Source organism: Centropristis striata, chromosome 12, assembly GCF_030273125.1.
Source record: "Centropristis striata isolate RG_2023a ecotype Rhode Island chromosome 12, C.striata_1.0, whole genome shotgun sequence".
NCBI classification, from domain to species: domain Eukaryota; kingdom Metazoa; phylum Chordata; class Actinopteri; order Perciformes; family Serranidae; genus Centropristis; species Centropristis striata.
In genome coordinates, this window is record NC_081528.1 from 36,139,473 (window position 1) to 36,159,594 (window position 20,122).

The window sequence follows — 20,122 nt, forward strand, 5'->3', positions numbered from 1 at the left end:
CATATGATGTAACATAATTTATATAACAGTGTGCATTTATGTTAAGTTGAGCTGTACTGATGAGTTGATTCCTCTGCTTGTATATCATATTAAACTGAATGTATTTGGGTTTTATAAGGACAAAACAAACTTTTAAACACTTTGAGAAACCAGAATGGACAAGTTTCACTAGTTCTGGGGCCCAATTGGGGTCACGAGATGATTTCTGGGGGTCGCCAAATCATTTTGGAAGTCAGCTCTGTCTCCACTGTGTTAAAGTGTTCATGTGTTAATGTGTTTTAGTCTTTTTGGCCATTGCATGTCTATTTTTGGTCATTTCGGGGTTTTTTTGGTCATTTTGTGTCTTTTTTTTGGTCATTTTATGTCTTTTTTTGGTCATTTTGTGTCTTTTTTTGTCATTTTATGTCGTTTTTTGTTAATTTTCAGTCTTTTTTGTTAATTTTGTGTCTTTTTTGATCATTTTGTGGTCAATTTGTGTCTTTTTCGGTCATTTTGTTTCCTTTTTTGGGCATTTTGTGCCTTTTCTTAGTCATTTTGTGTCTTTTTTTAGTCATTTCCTCTTTTTTTGGTCATTTTGTTTCCTTTTTTGGTCATTTTGTGTCTTTTTAGTCATTTTGTGTCTTTTTGTGGTCATTTTTTTTTGTTTTTTGGGTGATCTGAACTGTGCGTGTGCGATTCTGTTCAGTGTGCGGGGGTCGTGGACAACATGCATGTTAAATTGGGGGTTGCGACTCAAAAAAGGTTGAGAACTACTGAGCTAATGAATAGGCTCTCTTTATATACCTGTCATGACTCAAATCAACATGTCTAGGTGATCCCAGAGGTTGGATCACTTCCTCTCATATTTTTGTGATAGCCATGTTCTAAATGAGAATGAATGGGTGTCTTGAGCAGGACAGGATTTAAGTAAGAGCACAAAACGTTTTCTCTAAAATTGGTTAATGCAAGAATGCAGCGGTAATGCTGGTGGTAGCACACAGATTAAATAAAAGCTCTACCGGGGCCATGCTGGCTCTCTCTCTGCATCCAGGGTGAACATAAAAAAGTATTCCACTTATCCGATGACCATTTAATATGCACCACTCATTGATTCGCATTAAGAAACATCTCCTCAACAGTGGGCTGGTAAATAATTTAAAGAATCTGCTGTCACTGAGGGTTCCGTTGTGCTAGTGGGACCAAATTAAAATTGAAGATCCCATTTAAAGAGAAAAGGCTGTGAATTTGGGTAAAAAGTAGAGACAGGGCTTTACAAAATCAGTGAGGCCTTGTAATGAATGACTCAAGAGCCAATCAAGGCTCAACAGGCCAGAGTGGAGAACAGAGGAAAATAGCAAAATGGTGTTTGACTACAGGTTAGGATTAAAGAGAAGAATGTGCAGGAACTGGCCAGTCTTAGTTTGGTACATTGGGGGCAGGTTGTGCATATGACACACAGAGTCACATGTTGATTAAAGGTCTCTGGCTTTCTGATGTAGGGAAACTAGACTTTCTATCTATTAGAGCTTAATGGACAGAGTGGTCTGGATCAGTAGTTCTCAACCTTTTTGAGTCGCGACCCCCAATTTAACATGCATGTTGTCCGCGACCCCCACTCACTGAACAGAATCTCACAGTTCAGATCAGACAAACTCAGTTGATATGACAAATTTTGGACAAATAATGAAGCAGACAACAACTGAAACATCTCTCTGTCTGTGCATTTATATATGTTTTTTTATATTTTATTGTTACTTTTAGTCCTTTGCTATTATCCAAAAAAGAATCAAATTGACCACAAAATGATCAAAAAGACACAAAATGACCAAAAGATTACATAAAATTAAGCAAAAAATGACCACAAAAAGACACAAATTGACCAAAATAGACACAAAATGACACAAAAAGAAACAAAATGACACAAAAAATAAACAAAATGACAAAAAAAAGACACAAAATGACACAAAAAAGAAACAAAATGACACAAAAAATAAACAAAATGACAAAAAAAGGACACAAAATGACTAAAAAAGGAAACAAAATGACCAAAAAAGACACAAATTGACCACAAAATCACCAGAAAAGACACAAAATGACCACGAAAAAAGACTCAAAATGACCAAAAAGACACAAAATGACAAAAAAACTAACACAAAATGACAAAAAAAGACATTCAATTACCAGAAAAGACACAAAATGACCAAAAAAAGACACAAAATGACCAAAACAGACACAAAATGACTAAAAAAACACAAAATGACCAAAAAAAAAGACATTAAATGACCAAAAAGACTAAAACACATGAAGATTTTAACACATTGGAGACAGAGCTGATTTCTAAAATGATTTGGCGACCCCCAGAAATCATCTCGCGACCCCAACTGGGGTCGGGACCCCAAGGTTGGGAATAGCTGGATTAAAGGTCTCGGAATAGCTGGTTTTCTGATGTAGGGAAACTAGTCTTTCTATCTATTAGAGCTTAATGGACAGAGTGGTCTGGATGACAGACTCACTCCCAGCGACTATAAGCTTGCGTTTGTTTGGTCAGCTACGCCATTCACTGTGTTTGTTTAAAGGTTGATGCTGTCTAACGGAGCTAATCAATCCAACTGGAACGGGTCCAACCAGGTTCCTCAACACAGAAAATAGAAAGATTCCCAGTAGACTTCTTTGATCAATGTGGACGGACTGGAATTATTAAAGTGGAGTGATCAACATCTAGAGGAATATTCCTGGAAAAAGCCATAATACAACCATATTTTCTCCCTTCAACAGTCATTTTGTTTCCTTTTTTAGTCATTTTGTGTCTTTTTTGTGTCATTTTGTGTCTATTTTGGTCAATTTGTGTCTTTTTGTGGTCATTTTTTGACATTTTTTGCTTAATTTTATGTAATTTTTTGGTCATTTTGTGTCTTTTTTTGATCATTTTGTGGTCAATTTGATTCTTTTTTGGATAATAGCAAAGGACTTAGATTAAAAGTAACAATAAAATATTAAAAAAAACATATATAAATGCATATGAATAGTGTAAACTGAATGAATTATACACTCAATTTACATTTACACAATCCTGTAATAAATCTACCATCATGAAGGTTACAATGCTGGAACAGTTTCATAGATTCAACTTGAAAGTGCTCTGCCACATTGTTCAGTACAGTTGTATTATACAGAGAGGTCTCTCTGTTATTTAGCCTAGCCTTACTGATATAAATAGGGACAAAATAATAGAAACAGTCCCTTTGTATAGCTTGTCCTCCCACTTTGCTATTTTAGACTGAGCTTTTGTCAAATCCACTGTACTGAGCTCTGTGAGGTGCCTCTGCTATCTCAAAATGTTTCTGGTTCATTCTTATATATAGTAGTATAGTATTATAGTATTAATACTTTTCAGCTATCTATTTGGGATCATGTGACATAAAAGTATAACCAGGGGTATATAACAAGAACAAAAAAGGTGTACAAGAGACGATTAAATAACCATGATAAGGTTGTTGGTCATTGTTTGGCATTTTTAAGGCATTAGACTGAAGACAACACTGCAAAAAAATAAAAGTTGGGTGAACTCAAAATTTCAAGGCAACAAACTTCGATAAAATTTTAAGTTGGACAATTAAACTAAATATTTTAAGTTTTGTTTTTGAGTTTGCTCAACTCTGAATTTCTCTGGCACGATTGTAACGCCGCTATGAAATGTCAGTTAATGTTGTGACCACAATTGTGAGTTAGCATTGATACGCTAATGGCTACTCTTGTAGCTGTAACAAGCAGCGCCGCTAGCATCAGTTAGCCGCTAGCATCAGTTAGCAAAGAAATAAGAGTTATCAGAACTATTGTCCCTTGTTGTGAACCCCAACTTAAAGATATAAGTAACAACAACTCACCAACTTGTTTTTGAGCAGACAACTGGCTTCCTTTGTTGTGCTAACTTACATTATTGCCCTAAATGTCAATAATTTATATTTCCAAGTTTTACCAACTTAAATCACTGTTTTAGGCCAAAAAATACAAGTTGGCTTTTTTTGCAGTGAACTGCTGCTCTCAGACAAGCTAAATTAAGTGTTTTGAGCTTTCGTTTTTTTTTGTGAATATCACTCACAACATTCAGACACACGGGACAGCTTGCAGAGTGTGAAAAAAGCTGGAGCTACTAACCTGACAGGGTTACTAGTAAGAGACACTCTGAGGGACTCCAGGCAGTTGAGCAGCTTTTCTTCTGTGATGCCAGAACGCAGCTCGTGGACATATTCTTGCGATGAAAGTGTACACTCATGCTTGCTGTTCCTGAGTCCACCCTAAGAAACAAAACACATGCACAGATATTAGATTATCATCATAATGGGATCAAAAACAACAATTATCATTAATAATAAGATCAATTTGTGAGTTGAAGGACATCCGTGTATGTATCAATCACCATCCTTATAAATACATAGAAAGGCTATTAAGCAATTACAGATGAGAAAAACCAGAGGAAACCTCTTTCTTTTTGTTGCATTAAACTAGAGAATCAAGAACAGACTCAGTCATGCCATAACAAGGAATATTTATTGCCATGACGCCAGATCAGACAGGCCATGGTTTACTAAATCTTTTATTTTTGTTAGGCAACCAACAAATCGCCTTTCCTTTGCCTTACCATTGTTTTGCAATGAAACAACTCCGATCTATACCTTTTAATTTCTGGCATAAAAATCGGACAGGCAAAGGGCAATCAGGCTCTGATTAAACACTGTGTTGGACACATGAGACCCTTTGAGAATTATATTCTCTCCAAGAAAATGTATTTTTCATGATATAGAGGGGATGAGATATCCTGTTAGTTGGCTGACACTTTTTCCTCTCTTATCCTTCAAAAAAACTAATATTGAAAAACTGGAAGAATAAGGAAGCACCGTCAATAGAGAAGTGGAAGGCTTTGATGAAGTATTACTTGTGTATTGAAAGTTCAATGTCAGAAGACAAAAATAAAAAGAAACAACTGGGTTGGTAAGGGTGGGTCGGTACAGCCAATTATTAGTATTGAGGGGAGCATTGAACATTATAAGACAGATAAATTCTGAAGTAACTTTGGTTTTGATGAAATACTATGAAACTGATTTTGATGAAATTCTGAAACTGCTATTTGTTTTATTTATTTATTTATTTGGTAACACTTTACAATAACCATCAAAGTGATGTTTATAAACCAATTATTATTAACCATTTACAAAATAATATACATATTTAATCTTTAAATGTTTTCAAGCAATTTCTTAAAGGTATACGAATCACTTTGAAATAATTTACATAATTAATATGGTGTTAAAAATGTTATAATGAGTGTAAAGCTATTAATAAAGTAATAATTATGTTTGTTTATGGTAAAGTAATCTATTTGGCATTTATAAATTATCGTTCAACATTATTACATTTTCTATTCACCATTCTAAATGGCCTATATACTGTTTATAAATGATGATTAAACATTAATAAACTACCTGTTTACCATTTATAAATGATGGTTATTGTAAAGTGTTACCATTTATTTTGTTCTTATGTCCTTCCTGGTACCTAATATGATGACCCACAGAAATTAATAAAATAAAATTCTAAAAAATAAAAAAAAAAATCCCAAGGACATTGGGGAAAAATGGGCGTTTCTCCCTTGAAGTTATTTCTAAGGTATTCAGGTTGCTCCTGCAAAAACATGAGGAGCTTAGAGAGAGTAAAAAAATGTGAGATGCCCAGCAACGCAAGAGCAAAAAACGCTTCACTCTCGTTGAAAAAACAATTTTAAAAAGCTGTCCCAAGCTGCTAAAACACAGTCTGTGTGATCGGGCCCAGTGTATCTTGTGTTCTCAGTAGGTGTTATTGTAGAGACTTGTTTTGACTTAAAATCTGGATTCTCACAGGCTCGTGATAAAAGCTGGCCAAAACTTCTGTGTTTAAAAAAAAAAAAAAAAGAACGAGTGAGTGTCTAGAGATGTGTTGGCCAATTTCTCTTTTTCTCAATCAGCCAATATTCTAATGATGGACTGTAGTCATAAAGAGCCAAAGACAGGCTCTACATGCTATCTGCGGCCGCTCCTGCTTGAAGTAAATGGATTCCTGTGTATAATCTCCACAGAGGGCTCCAGGGACATGTTGCTACACTGATGCTTACACAATGAGACTACCTATTGGCAGCAATATACACACTTACACCACAGCAGGGAAACATGCATTTACACACTCACTCTCCCAGCACAGCGTCTAGTCAACACTGTATATTAGATTGAGCTGCAGCATGATTCTAAAATTACAGACTGATTGAATCTATGGCCTGACATCTTTTCCATGCAGTTCAGAAATCAACATCAGTTTTGAGAAAATACAGATGAAAAAACCTTGGTAACACTTTACAACAGGGGTGTCAAACTCAAATACACAATGGGCCAAAATTTAAAACTTGAATAAAATCGCGGGCCAACATTGAACAAATAAACCTTTTAATATCTACCAAACATGTTTTGCTTGAACATTAAATATGGAACCAGCAACGCTTATAAACATACAATATATAACTAAATAGTGCTAAAAGTACTGAGTAGTTCATCATTTTGTGTTTATTTTTAGTCATTTTGTGTCTGTTTTGGTCATTTTGTGTCTCTTTTTAGTCATTTTGTGTCTGTTTTGGTCATTTTGTGTCTTTTTTTGTCATTTTGTGTTAGTTTTTTTGTCCTTTTGTGTCTTTTTGGTCATTTTGTGTCTTTTTGGTCATTTTGAGTCTTTTTTCATGGTCATTTTGTGTCTTTTCTGGTGATTTTGTGGTCAATTTGTGTCTTTTTTGGTCATTTTGTTTCCTTTTTTAGTCATTTTGTGTCTTTTTTTTTGTCAATTGGTTACCAAAACCTTTGCATGCAAACAGAAAATTGTTACTATATAATCTCAGAGCCCACAACCGATGTGTCATATATTTGTTATTTTTAGTTTCTGATGTCAAAATGAGTCACATTTCAGGTGGCGGTAGCATCACGATATGTTTGGGATCAAAATGAGGAACCACGCTGGAGAAATAGCATCACATATGTCTGATCCAGACTGCTAGACGAAATCCTCTTCACTGTGTTCGTCCCTAGACTGCTGGTTCCCCACAAAGTGAGCTGTGCTAATAGGCAGTTTGGGAAGTAATAAGCTAGCTCATTTATCTAGAGAAAAGAGAGGCCTGCTGCTCTCCTGCACTGCACAGTCAACATGAAAGAATCATTTTTTGTTGGAAAAAGCAGAAGCAGACTAACAACAGCAAGCTACCAATAACTCTGTGCTTTACATGTTAACTGAGAAGTGTTTATTTGATAAAGGCTGATGTAAAACCACGTTCTTCAACCTGCAGGAGTGAATCCTGCATAAAGCAAGTGGCAGTGGTGCTTCTTCCACACCTAGTGTCCAACTCAGACTTAATAAATCTTTATGAGTAGGGCATTGATGAAGCAATACCAAAAAACATGTAAACAAGGATCTACTAATGCCAAATACATTTATTTTACCATTTCTTTGGTTATGCGCAAGCGGCAACCTCTAAGTAACGGTGGCTGCAGAAGCATTTTAGTGCATTCATTTCAATACAAAATGAGAAAACTTCTCTCTTGATGTATTACCTCAGACAACACTATGGTCTCAATTGCTAGTAAAAAACTTTTCTTCAAGACAATTTCATGTTAATAGTTCAAATAATGGCCCCATTTAGAATAAAATAGAAAATAAATAATCAGATGATTTGGGGCGTGGCTGCCGTTGATTGACAGGTCACTAACAAGGCGAAACGTCTTCAGAAGAAGCAAAGCAATGTGTATCCACGGCAACGTGTCAATAAAGTTATATATATATATATAATATATACACTACCGTTCAAAAGTTTTAGAACACCCCAATTTTTCCAGTTTTTTATTGAAATTCAAGCAGTTCAAGTCAAATGAACAGCTTGAAAGGGTCCAAAGGTAAGTGGTGAACTGCCAGAGGTAAATAAAAAAAGGTAAGCTTAACCAAAACTGAAAAATAATGTACATTTCAGAATTATACAAGTAGGCCTTTTTCAGGGAACAAGAAATGGATTAACAACTTAACTCTATGGAGTCTTGGGCTATTTTGTCCATTTTTGAATTCTTTTCATGTCTTTGTAAGTCATTTTGTGTCTTTTTTTGGTCATTTTGTGTCTTTTTTTAGTCATTTTGTGTCTTTTGGTGTCTTTTTTTTGTCATTTTCTGTCTTTTTTTGGTCATTTTCTGTCTTTTTTTAGTCCTTTAGTCCAACATAAAATGTGATTTTGAATCTTTTTTTACTTTCAAAACACTATCATGCTCAATAAAGAATTTTAAATGTTGCAAATGTGCATTAATTTCAGAGTACACTGAGACATTAAACTGCATAATTTTCAATTAAATTCTGGAAAAGTTGGTGTGTTCTAAAACTTTTGACCAGTAGTGTATATATAAAGGGCGTTTGCCGGTTTGGTCTAATAACTTTTACCCTTTCACACTGTATTTTCACTTAATGACAGTTTATTTCAACATTTTGTTCATTTCAAAATGTCTTGTTCAGCGTTTGGTTGCACTAATAGACACTCCAAGGAGTCGCTGTAGGCATGTAGTGCAGTGTCATCCACAGTACAAATATCGTCTGCTACCTGTTTCCGAAAAAAAGATGACGACGAGTGTAACACCGAACTCGATGCCTCAAACGGGCAGTTCACAAACCAACCGGTGACATCACAGTGACAATTTATGGTTATGCGGGAAAGAACCATCATTTTTTCTAATATTATCCTCTGTAATGGCTTTAAACATGTTCTGTCCTGCTATTGTGATACTAGCACTTATTAAACAAAAAAGGTTCCATTTCAAAGCAAGATAAAACCTTCGTGTGCTTTCATGCAATTGTCTAAATTATAATAAATCTTTTTTCTGTGTTTCTACCTTTTCTTCGTCTTTCTAACAAACACTTCATTCACGGCATTCATCTTTCTATCAACACTGTTGGGTGAATGTGGAGGAGGGACTGGCTTAGCTTTTATATGACTCAAGGTAGTTCTAAGGCCATGGGGAGAAGTAAGAATCCTTCTCATTACTATCAAGAATATTCCACTAGCACAGGAGTCTTTGTTGCACATTACTGCCGAACAGATTTTACATGTTTTTTTTGTTATTGACGATGAAAATAATGAAAATAATAAGAGCAGATATACACTATATGATATGATAAAGCTCGATTAAACAGAGCGGAGGAGAAAGACAGATATTTAACAAAACCCCCAAGGTGAAATGCTGACACTACGAGCTTTCAAGGTGAACTTAGAAAGTGATGTAAAACTCCATAGCAGGTGCAACTTTCTGCTTGTTTAAGTGCTTTAAAAAAATCAATGTGCTTTTAATCCCTGAGTGGCAGTGTTTCTTTTATGAAACACACTCTTGAAATAAGCGCACAAAGAAAAGTTCAAGTCATCCGTGTTCAACTCACTTTTGCAAAAATGTACTACTGAATTTTATCCTACAAAGTCAATGAACTGTGACTGTGTGTGTGTGTGTGTGTGTGTGTGTGTGTGTGTGTGTGTGTGTGTGTGTGTGTTTCCCTACATCTGCCAGAACACACACTTTCTTTCTTTAGACTCTGAATTGTAAAACCACAATCTACATTGTTAACTTTAATATGAGCAGAGTTCAAGGAAATTAGCATTTTCAATCACGGCCCAATAACCTTCCTTTGTCTCACTAAAAAAGGTTCTCAAATAGAATATGTGCAACCAGGGTGTGCCTCCAAGGGTTCGCCATGAAGATGCCTAAAAAAAGATGTATGAAAATACTTTGAATTAATGTCATGATATGATAATCAGCCAATCCAGGCATGGTGAAATTATTTTTTTTACGCTGAGCGGTTAGCTAGGTCTATTTTTAAGGTGCCTTTTTAAAATCTTTCCAAGGGTTTCCAAAGGTTTACTCTAACTTTGGCAAATGCAAATTGTTTTTCAGTTGATCAGTGAACACAATGCATATTAAACTCATGAGATAAATACAAATTCTCAGTCATAGATTATTTTTGGCATTACAACGGGGTTGTAGAATTAAAAGTAAACCAAGATAACAAGATGTCTTTCACAGGAAATCAAGACAAACTTTTTGATGTTACTGGAATAGAATATTCAACTTCAGGGCTAAAACAGTAATATTACCATTGCACCATCTTGTCCAAACAAGGAGGAGCAAGTATACACGTAATACAAGTAATACAAGTAATAAATGATTCTGTAGTCATTTCATTTTACTTAATATATTTGATAAAATGTATTAAATATAAATGCGTCCTTGAATTTGAAGAAGTTGTTTAAGTAACTTTAATATAAAAAATGTTTGAGATAGAATCTACTTATTTTGATCACATTAAATATAATCTTTATGTGTATGTAATTCTAAATCAAGAGAATTTTGAATGAATCCAACACAATAGAATTAGTCTGTTTTTAATTGGCATGCACTTCCTGTCAAGTTGTTATTAACTCAACTTGTAACGTAGTTAGATTTAATAAATAATATTGCGTGCAATCTGTTGCCTCAATTTTATTGAGTAGCTATTGTTTATCTTTTTTTACAGTGTAGGTTAGTAAAGCCTGCATTAACATTATATTTATCCTATAACATAATATGCGTAATTTAAAAAAAATGGGGACAAAATGACATGCATAATGGACTTACTGTGTCAATATCCTATCACCAAACTTAGAGCCAAACCTTCATTTACTTGTGATTCCCATTGTAAATATAAAAACAGTATGTGGTGCAAAAGATTTTGGGAAACCCCGGTCTAGACTCTGAACTTATACCTGAACTGTATCTGCACCATTAAGCAGCTCCACAGATGTCCCTTCCCGGCAGACTGCACAAAAGTGCTCATTTGTTTAAAAGACTTTTAGTTGAATGGGCCTATAGATCCTCCAGGGCGATTCTTCCCTATTAAGAAGAAGGCTGAAACTACAGTCTTCATTATCCAATCGGGCTGATACTCCCTGGACAGGGACCTACCAAAGGCCTGGGACCAGAACCATTTAAACAACTGATTGAAGCAGTGCATCACATGCGCCCAATCCAATCACGCCCAGGACTGCAGGAACCACACACAGTACATGTAAGTGTTTCTTGTCCTCCGAAAGGTAAGAGGGGAAAGATTAAAAACGATTTGTGTTTATATTCTCCGGCTGAGCGTGCTGCACTCATCGCAGCAGTCGAATCATGAACTGTTGAGAAGACTGGGGTTTTCAAAACACTCTGCTGACTGCAGAGGATCGTTTTTGATAAAAATGCCTAAACAACACAAGTTGGGTAGACAGTGGAGAGGAGATATTTCACCACTGTGCTGAATAAAGCTTGAAAGATAATGGCAGGTGAGCTCTATTAAAGCCACAGAGGTGGTTTCATGCAAGTCTGAAGACCCGTCGCTGGCTGAGGCTTGACTTTGATGTGTTGGAGCATATTAAAATGTATTCAGCAGCTTTGACAAGGACAGCCTGCAAAGCGTGACTCGGGACTTAAGTTCAAACTTAACTTAAACTTTGACATCACTGGGGTTGCAAAATTTTCAAAGTTAGAACCTTTCCATGGGAGTTAATAGGAATGCATGGGAATTAATTATTATATTTTAGCAGCATTGTGACAAAAACAAACAGATTTCATGCAAGTACACTTGAATATCTGCTATTCATGCACATAGCACAATGCTTGCTGCAGGGCTACTGAGACCACGCCCCCTATTAAGGCCACGCCCATACATGCACAGCACATTCCTCCATCACATGTTCAATTCAACATTCACATGTTGTTGACTGGGACTTTTTTGGAAGGAGAGGGGCTCTTTTCATTTAATATTTTGAAGGGGCGGGGTAATATTTATCTCAACATTCATGTTTTTGTTGTTTGATCAAATAATTGATTGTTCAATGAAATAATTAAACGTGATAAAGTTCTACTTACAAATAAATCTGTTGAAATTTCTTTTTTTTTAATGCTTCCCAAATTCCCCAACTTAACTTCCCATGCAACTTACATTTAACTGTAAATAAATGCATTTCAGGCAAAGTAATCTGTCCCGTGTAACATAAATGTTGAACCAAACGTAGCAAGAGTTAATACTGTATGAGAAAAAGCACTTAAAAAGCACTTCAAATGTAACTTCTTATATCACTGCGATTCCATTTTTGGAAATGGCTGATTAGGCGGTTGCATTTTCAGAACATTACTTCCTCAGTAATACACTGTGAGAAGGAAACACATCATGCACTTTGTATTTATCTTCTTACTTCTCAGTAGTTCCCAGCAGGCATACCACTATGTCCAGAAAAGCGAGAGCTCTGGTTTCACCGCATGCTCTGACCTCTGGAAACCAAAGACACTGACCATAAACTGCTTTTTCATGACCCTAGCCCAAATCAATGGCATCCTTTGGGATAATATCAACATTACACCACCACACTGGCAACAGAGAAACAATCTGAGGATTACAGACGGAGGTGGCATGCCGGCTACCTGCTGGCTATTGGGTAATGGAGTTTTCCCCTTCAGGCTCACAAAAATGGTCAACAGAAGAAAATGGTCAAAAAGAGGCCCTGGGGGAAAGAGAGCAGGGGAAGATGGAGGGATGAGGGGAGAGAGATGCTGTGTGGGTGGTGTGTGATGAAGTAGTAACACGTAAAGAAAGTAAAAAGAAGCAGAGGGAGATATGAGGAAGACATAGGGGTTAGATACAAAAAGAGAGAGGAAGAGTCCGGGGGAGAGAGGGCAGGGCAAAGAGATAGAGCATCAGGAAACAAGCTCAACAGTAGAGGACAGACTCAGCCTTTTGACCACAGCCTAGAGCCTCATCTCCTGCCGCTTATTGAATCCCCTATTTGTCGATAACAGTATTTCCTGCCAAAGAAAATAGTGCTGGGAGCAATTACTTCAGCGAGCCTGTCAATTTCATTTTGGGGGTTAGGGGAGCATTGAGGCTCATTCCCTCCTCCTCTATATCACCTCTGTCTCCCTTCCTCTATGCCATGGGGAGTGACAGAGTGCTGTGGCTTCTATGGAGGGCAGGGCAGGAAGACAATGCCAAGGCGGCTGCACCTCCACATGTCATCTTCACCTGTAATGAGCCTATAACAAGCTGGCAGCTTCCTCAGTGCCCAGTGCTCGGCACACTCAGGCAGACTGATAGATACATTATTCAGCTTCTTTGTCAGCTTACTGGAAAACCACATGGCGGCAATGTGTCTGGCCTGGAAGCTAGAGCTGGGAGATAGCTGATTGCCACGGCAGCCTCTTATTCTTCTTCTTCTTCTTCACCGCTCAGTCTGCCTAGCTACCTTTGTCTGGAGCGCTCAGATATATGCATACAATCTTACAACATATGATGAGAAGAACAGAAACAGAAAAGGATTTTTTTATTAGTTTTAGTTTTAATTTCGTTGTGATTTTTTGTTTTCAAATTCAGTTAGTTTTAGTTAGTTTTTAGAGTGAGTTTTCTAGTTTTAGTTTAGTTTTTGAAAATGCTTGGTTTTAGTTTTGATCAGTTTTAGTGTTAGTTTTAGTTTTTTTTTGTAATGGGCTATATGTTGGGTGCGTGATTCAAAGAGGTCATAATAAATTTTGCCTTTTTCTTCTTCTTCTTCTTCTTCTTCTTCTTCTTCTTCTTCTTCTTCTTCTTCTTCTTCTTCTTCTTCTTCTTCTTCTTCTTCTTCTTCTTCTTCTTCTTCTTCTTCTTCTTCTTCTTCTTCTTCTTCTTCTTCTTCTTCTTCTTCTTCTTCTTCTTCTTCTTCTTCTTCTTCTTCTTCTTCTCCGCTCAGTCTGCCTAGCTACCTTTGTCTGTAGCGCTCAGATATATGCATACAATCTTACAACATATGATGAGAAGAACAGAAACTACGGTAACACTTTCTATGAAGACTACATCTATAGTGCATTATGAGCGCATTCATAGTGAATTATAATGCTCATTATAATCAATAATAATGCATTATGACTGCACTCATAAACACATATAAAGCTTCATGATGCACTATATCAACAGTTATAAATATAGCTTATAATGACTTATAAATCCAAGTGTCTTATGAGTGCTCTTGACTGGTTATAAACTACAGGCTGACTGATGAGGCTTATAATACATTACAACTACTCATACCCCTCTATACACACACCTCAACAATCAATTGTTATAAGGACTCATAGGATGCCATAAGTATAAATAAATGATCAATGTATGCTTTAAGTAAAGTGAGGTTCATATAGACGCATCTATAATGCAGTATAGCTAATCATGATGTTTCATGATTCATCATGATTACCTATACTGCACTATGAATGCGCTCATAATGCACTATAGATGTAGTCTTCATAGAAAGTGTTACCGAAACTACTTCTTGAGAGAAATAAAAGATGGTTACAGGAATCAAACACTAACAAGATAAAGAAAATAGTTCCATACCAATTTATGTACAATAATACTATAACATGTGTCTCAAATTAATATCAAGTATGTAAGTGAATGTTGTTTCTTCGGTCCACACCAAGGTTAGAATAGTTTAGGATTTTTTTTTATTAGTTTTAGTTTTAATTTCGTTGTGAATTTTTGCTTTCAAATTCAGCTAGTTTTAGCTAGTTTTTAGAGTGAGTTTTCTAGTTTTAGTTTAGTTTTTAGTTTTTGAAAATGCTTAGTTTTTATCAGTTTTAGTGTTAGTGTTAGTTTTTTTGTAATGGGCTATATGTTGGGTGCGTGATTCGAAGAGGTCATAATAAATTTTGCCTTTATTTCCTTTGGTTTATTCATCCTTCATCTTCTTCTTCTTCTTCTTCTTCTTCTTCTTCTCCTCCGCTCAGTCTGCCTAGCTACCTTTGTCTGTAGCGCTCAGATATATGCATGCAATCTTCTAAACAATCGTTTACCAACTCTCTAATCTCTCACACTGTCGAGTGATCAAGAAGTGCAATTAGCAAGGGATGCAAGAACAGAAGAACAGCAATGTGTCTGTAATTTATCACAGCATGCGATGAGCATGTTATAATGATTTCTTTAGATGGAGTAATCCAAAGCTTTGTGCCTGAATGTGTTTGTTTCCCTTATAGCAGCATCATGACTCCAGTGGATTCATTTGAATGACATGACTCACTGCAGCTCTAAATGCTATTTAAAGAAGGGCACAGATGTTACTATCAGCTTTTTCTGGAGCCTTATTTTAAGGAGAGGGAAAATGGGACAAGACCATAGCAGAACTGTGCATAGAGACAAACTATCTAACTGCTGATTTGATTATTTAAATCTGGCATGCATTTTTCCCAAGAGCAATGATGCTATAATTTTAACTCTGATTGTTTTACTGTTTTGAATAATATGGTTTTGCACAGAAGCCACCAGCATGCTCTAACTCCTTTATCTTCTCCGGATAATTCAATATGACAGAGGACATATGACAGTTTACAGCAACACCTAGCAGGTGGAAGCAACAAAAATAACTGCATGTGGGGGAAGAGTGATATGCACATTTTGGTGGTGTGACTGTGTTGATGTTGACAGATTGAAGGGAAGAAATAAATTTAACATTTTCAACACTGTTCATGAAGGTAATGACTCCAAACATATGAAGAAGACACACACCCCATGGCTCGGAAAAAAAGTCATAAGTAAAAAAGTTACGAAATAAATAATGAAAAATCTAATTACTCCTTCTTTGTGTGTAATTAATGAAAATTACTCGGGCACCCTGCTGCTCTTTGTAAAAAAAAAAAATACAGATACAATCTGCGCAATTAGTGCACATCCTGCTGTATGATAGCCACGTTACAACTTAATTTCCTGCTCATTAGGGGTTGTTAGTTGAAAGGAGAGATATCACAAGAATTGGTAAAAGACAGTCGACAGGTAGATAAAAATGCCACGTCGCCCCTTCGCCTTATGATACAAATATGAGCTATTTGTGCAAGGCAATAAGGTTTGCATGCAACTATCCTCACAAACACACGTAAGAGATGCACTGTAAAAAAAAAGTGTAGAAATAACAGTAAAACACTGTCAATACATCAGAAATAGGGCGTAAAATTAAAAATTCTATATCACCATATTAGATTCTTTTAATTACCGTAAATCAAAGAATAGCATAAAACTTTTACTTTTTTCTGACATAAACTGGAAGAAACACACAGTTTTGCTGTAAAAATATTATAATATTTTCATGCAAAATGTATGGAGAAATACCATGATGTGTGAATTAATGACACAATAACCCTAAAAATAATGGGAATATTCAGTCTAAATTACAGTTTTTGCTGATTTAAATTTAGAATAGAAAATCCATTCATTGTAATTTTTACGGTGAAGTTCTGGCAACCACAGCTGCTGGTATTTTACTGTAAATATCAAATTCTATATCACCATATTAGACTCTTTTAATTACCGTAAATCAAAGAAGAGCACAAAACTTTTACTTTTTTCTGACATAAACTGGAAGAAACACACAGTTTTGCTGTAAAAATATTATAATATTTTCATGCAAAATTTATGGAGAAATACCATGATGTGTGAATTAATGACACAATCACCCTAAAAATAACAGGAATACTCAGTCTAAATTACAGTTTTTGCTGATTTAAATTTAGAATAGAAAATCCATTCACTGTAATTTTTACGGTGAAGTTCTGGCAACCACAGCTGCCGGTATTTTACTGTAAATATCAAATTCTATATCACCATATTAGACTCTTTTAATTACCGTAAATCAAAGAATAGCACAAAACTTTTACTTTTTTTCTGACATAAATTGGAAGAAACACACAGTTTTGCTGTAAAAATATTATAATATGTTCATGCAAAATTTATGGAGAAATACCATGATGTGTGAATCAATGACACAATAACCCTAAAAATAATGGGAATATTCAGTCTAAATTACAGTTAAATTTAGAATAGAAAATCCATTCACTGTAATTTTTACGGTGAAGTTCTGACAACCACAGCTGCCGGTATTTTACTGTAAATAAAAAGTGTGGTATATGATGATTGATGATTTCTGGGGGTCACCAAATCATTTTGGAAGTCAGCTCTGTCTCCACTGTGTCAATGTGTTAATGTGTTTTTGGTCACTTAATGTCTTTTTTGGTCATTTTGTATCTTTTTTTGGTCATTTTGTGTCTTTTTTGGTCATTTTGTGTGTTTTTTTGGTCATTTTTTTAAAGTGTGATATATAAATGAGCAATCTTTCATTTAACGCAATCTAAAGTTTGGCATGTGTCGGTGGCGGCGGTGGTAAAGGTCAAAGGGAACACGGATCAGTTGAGATGCTGGTTGGCTGGACAATGAGTTTTCCCTAGCCCTACTTAAAGGACAGAGTCCTGCTGCCGGCAGATAAGACATTTCATCTAGCCACCAGGGCGCAGGGCTCCCAGCTCAGTGGGGGATTTCCCACCAGACCATGTGGCCAGGCATTTCACCTCTTTCTCTCCAATTCACTCTCTTTACTCCTCCTTTTTTCATTCTTTTTCCTATCTGTCAGTTGCTGTCTCTCACTCCGTCCATACTGAGGTGTTTTTAAAACCCTGGGTGACAGCCACAAAGAAATATGTGTATATCTGTAAGCACTGTGGGCATTTTCTTCATTTTGTATTTATTTTCTTCCTCTATCTCCTGCCTGTTGTGGCCAGAAAAACAAAAATCTACAGACTGCTTTATTCTCTCATGTCTGCACAACTACAACTTGCTGATAACACAGACACAATTAGGCCTACAACATTATCTCAATAATCAGGCTGGTGCCATTACATCTTGTGTCCAGACAAGACAAACACCACAGCGGAGAGGCTGACGGAGAAGAAAACACAAAAAGAAACAATGAGGTATTAGGCTGGAAACAGCATGAAAATAACACCGCAGGGTTCACTTTGTAAGAAACACTGCATGGGCAGTGGCCAAGGCACCATGGTGTTTGTGTACACGTGTGTGTCTCGGTGTGTGTGTGTGTGTGTGTGTGTGTGTGTGTGTGTGTGTGTGTGTGTGTGTGTGTGTGTGTGTGTGTGTGTGTGTGTAGGGAAGGTCCAGAGGATGAAAACCAAGCGACCACAACCACAAAACCTGAGGATATTAAACAATTTCAATCCCTTTTATTTGAACACAACTAACCCACAACAGCTTGAAATGGTAATTAAATTAAATGATTGTTTTCAAAAGCAGGGGTATGCTACTTATATATTTATCTCTGGTTGTGTGTGTGTGTGTGTGTGTGTGTGTGTGTGTGTGTGTGTGTGTGTTTGTCTTCATATAGTTGTGAGGACCAACCCATGGCAGAATACCAACATTGTGAGGACATTTGTAGTTGTGAGGACATTTTTTCCAGTCCTCACAAAGAAAATGCTAGGATAGCCTCTAAAGGCCTTAATTAATCATCTGTATGAATTTCAGGGAAGGTCCTAACAGAGATGGTGTGTTGGGCTAGGGGAAGTGGTGGTCCTCACAACTACACAAAGACATGTATGTGTGTGTGTGTGTGTGTGTGTGTGTGTGTGTGTGTGTGTGTGTGTGTGTGTGTGTGTGTGTGTGTGTGTATAAATAAATACATTGAAAGGTCAGATATAAAAAAAATATGGGGCAGCTCAACCATGGGGTTGAATATATATGAGATTTATTTATTCAGAACTAGAATTTATACAGGGATGTTTTTATTAAAGAAAGGCCATGTTCTTATAAATGGGTTTTAAACTTTCAAACAAAACAAAAAGGAACAAGCCCTCCCTGTTTTGTCTAGAATTTATCCGTCATGCAGCGATGAAAAAAGAATTCCTCTGTGCGTACAGAAAAGGCCTTACATAACTTCAGACAACAAATGACAGTACACATCACGAACAATGGCAATAATGAACAAAGAACAAAAATGCATAACCGGTACTTCAATCCCATTAGCAAGAATTATGTCTGGAAAACTGAATAAAAGACATTTTATTTATTCTTCTACTTCTGACGTTATATCCCAAATAAAATGTGTTGGTCTGTATGTTTTGCCTTGATGCAAGAGAATTTTAAAATGACAAAAACAACAAAGAGTGGTGGTGTTAATAATGATGAAAAATATGTTGCACTTTTGTTGGGACCTTGTTGGGGTCGCCAAATCATTTTGGAAGGCAGCTCTGTCTCCTTCCGTCTTTTTTTGGTCATTTTGTGTCTTTTTTTTGTCATTTTGTGTCTTTTTTGGTCATTTTGTTTCCTTTTTTTGGTCATTTGTTGTCTTTTTTTGATCATTTTGTGTCTTTTTTTGATCATTTTGTGGTCAATTTGTGTCTTTTTTGGTCATTTTGTTTCCTTTTTTGGTCATTTACTGTCTTTTCTGGTCATTTTGTGTCTTTTTTTAGATCATTTTGTGTCTTTTTTTGATCATTTTGTGGTCAATTTGTGTCTTTTTTGGTCATTTTGTTTCCTTTTTTGGTCATTTACTGTCTTTTCTGGTCATTTTGTGTCTTTTTTTATCATTTTGTGTCTTTTTTTGATCATTTTGTGGTCAATTTGTGTCTTTTTTGGTCATTTTGTTTCCTTTCTTGGTCATTTACTGTCTTTTCTGGTCATTTTGTGTCTTTTTTGGTCATTTTGTGTCTTTTTTGGTCATTTTGTTGACTTTTTTTGGTTATTTTGTGTCTTTTTTGATCATTTTGTGTCTTTTTTTGATCATTTTGTGTCTTTTTTTGGTCATTTTGTTTCTTTTTTGGGTGATCTGAACTGTGCGTGTGAGATTCTGTTCAGTGAGTGAAGGTCGTGGACAACATGCATGTTAAATTGGGGGTCGCGACTCAAAAAGGTTGAGAACTACTGCTTTCGACACGTGAATCCTGCCAAAGTCAAAGTAGAAGTCAGCTCAAGGTTAGCCTGTTTGTGTTATTTCCACCTTGACCCTTACAAGACTAACAACAAGGGTGATTGTGTTTACCCCTCTGAAGTGGCACATCTCCCTTTTCTCTCTTAGCTTTACCCTGACCCACACCAGATAGTTCAGGCTTTGGAGAAAACACACACACACAGAAACACACCATGTCTGTCCTCCTGGCTGTGTCCCAGATGTGGACAAGGAGAGGGCAGGCCAACAGGCACCTTCAGCAAACTCTCTTGGCTTTAATCCCACTGAAAGTTGACC

At 36.2% G+C, this 20,122-nt stretch overlaps 1 protein-coding gene across 2 annotated transcripts in view; it reads right to left on the bottom strand.

The window, feature by feature from the left end:
- diaph2 (diaphanous-related formin 2) overlaps positions 1-20,122 on the bottom strand; it is a 519,741-nt gene that overhangs the window by 384,457 nt on the left and 115,162 nt on the right. For both annotated transcript variants that reach the window (XM_059345604.1, XM_059345603.1), the window contains exon 7: positions 4,135-4,274. In XM_059345604.1, the coding sequence (XP_059201587.1) occupies positions 4,135-4,274 (140 nt within the window). The remainder of the gene's footprint in view (positions 1-4,134; positions 4,275-20,122) is intronic.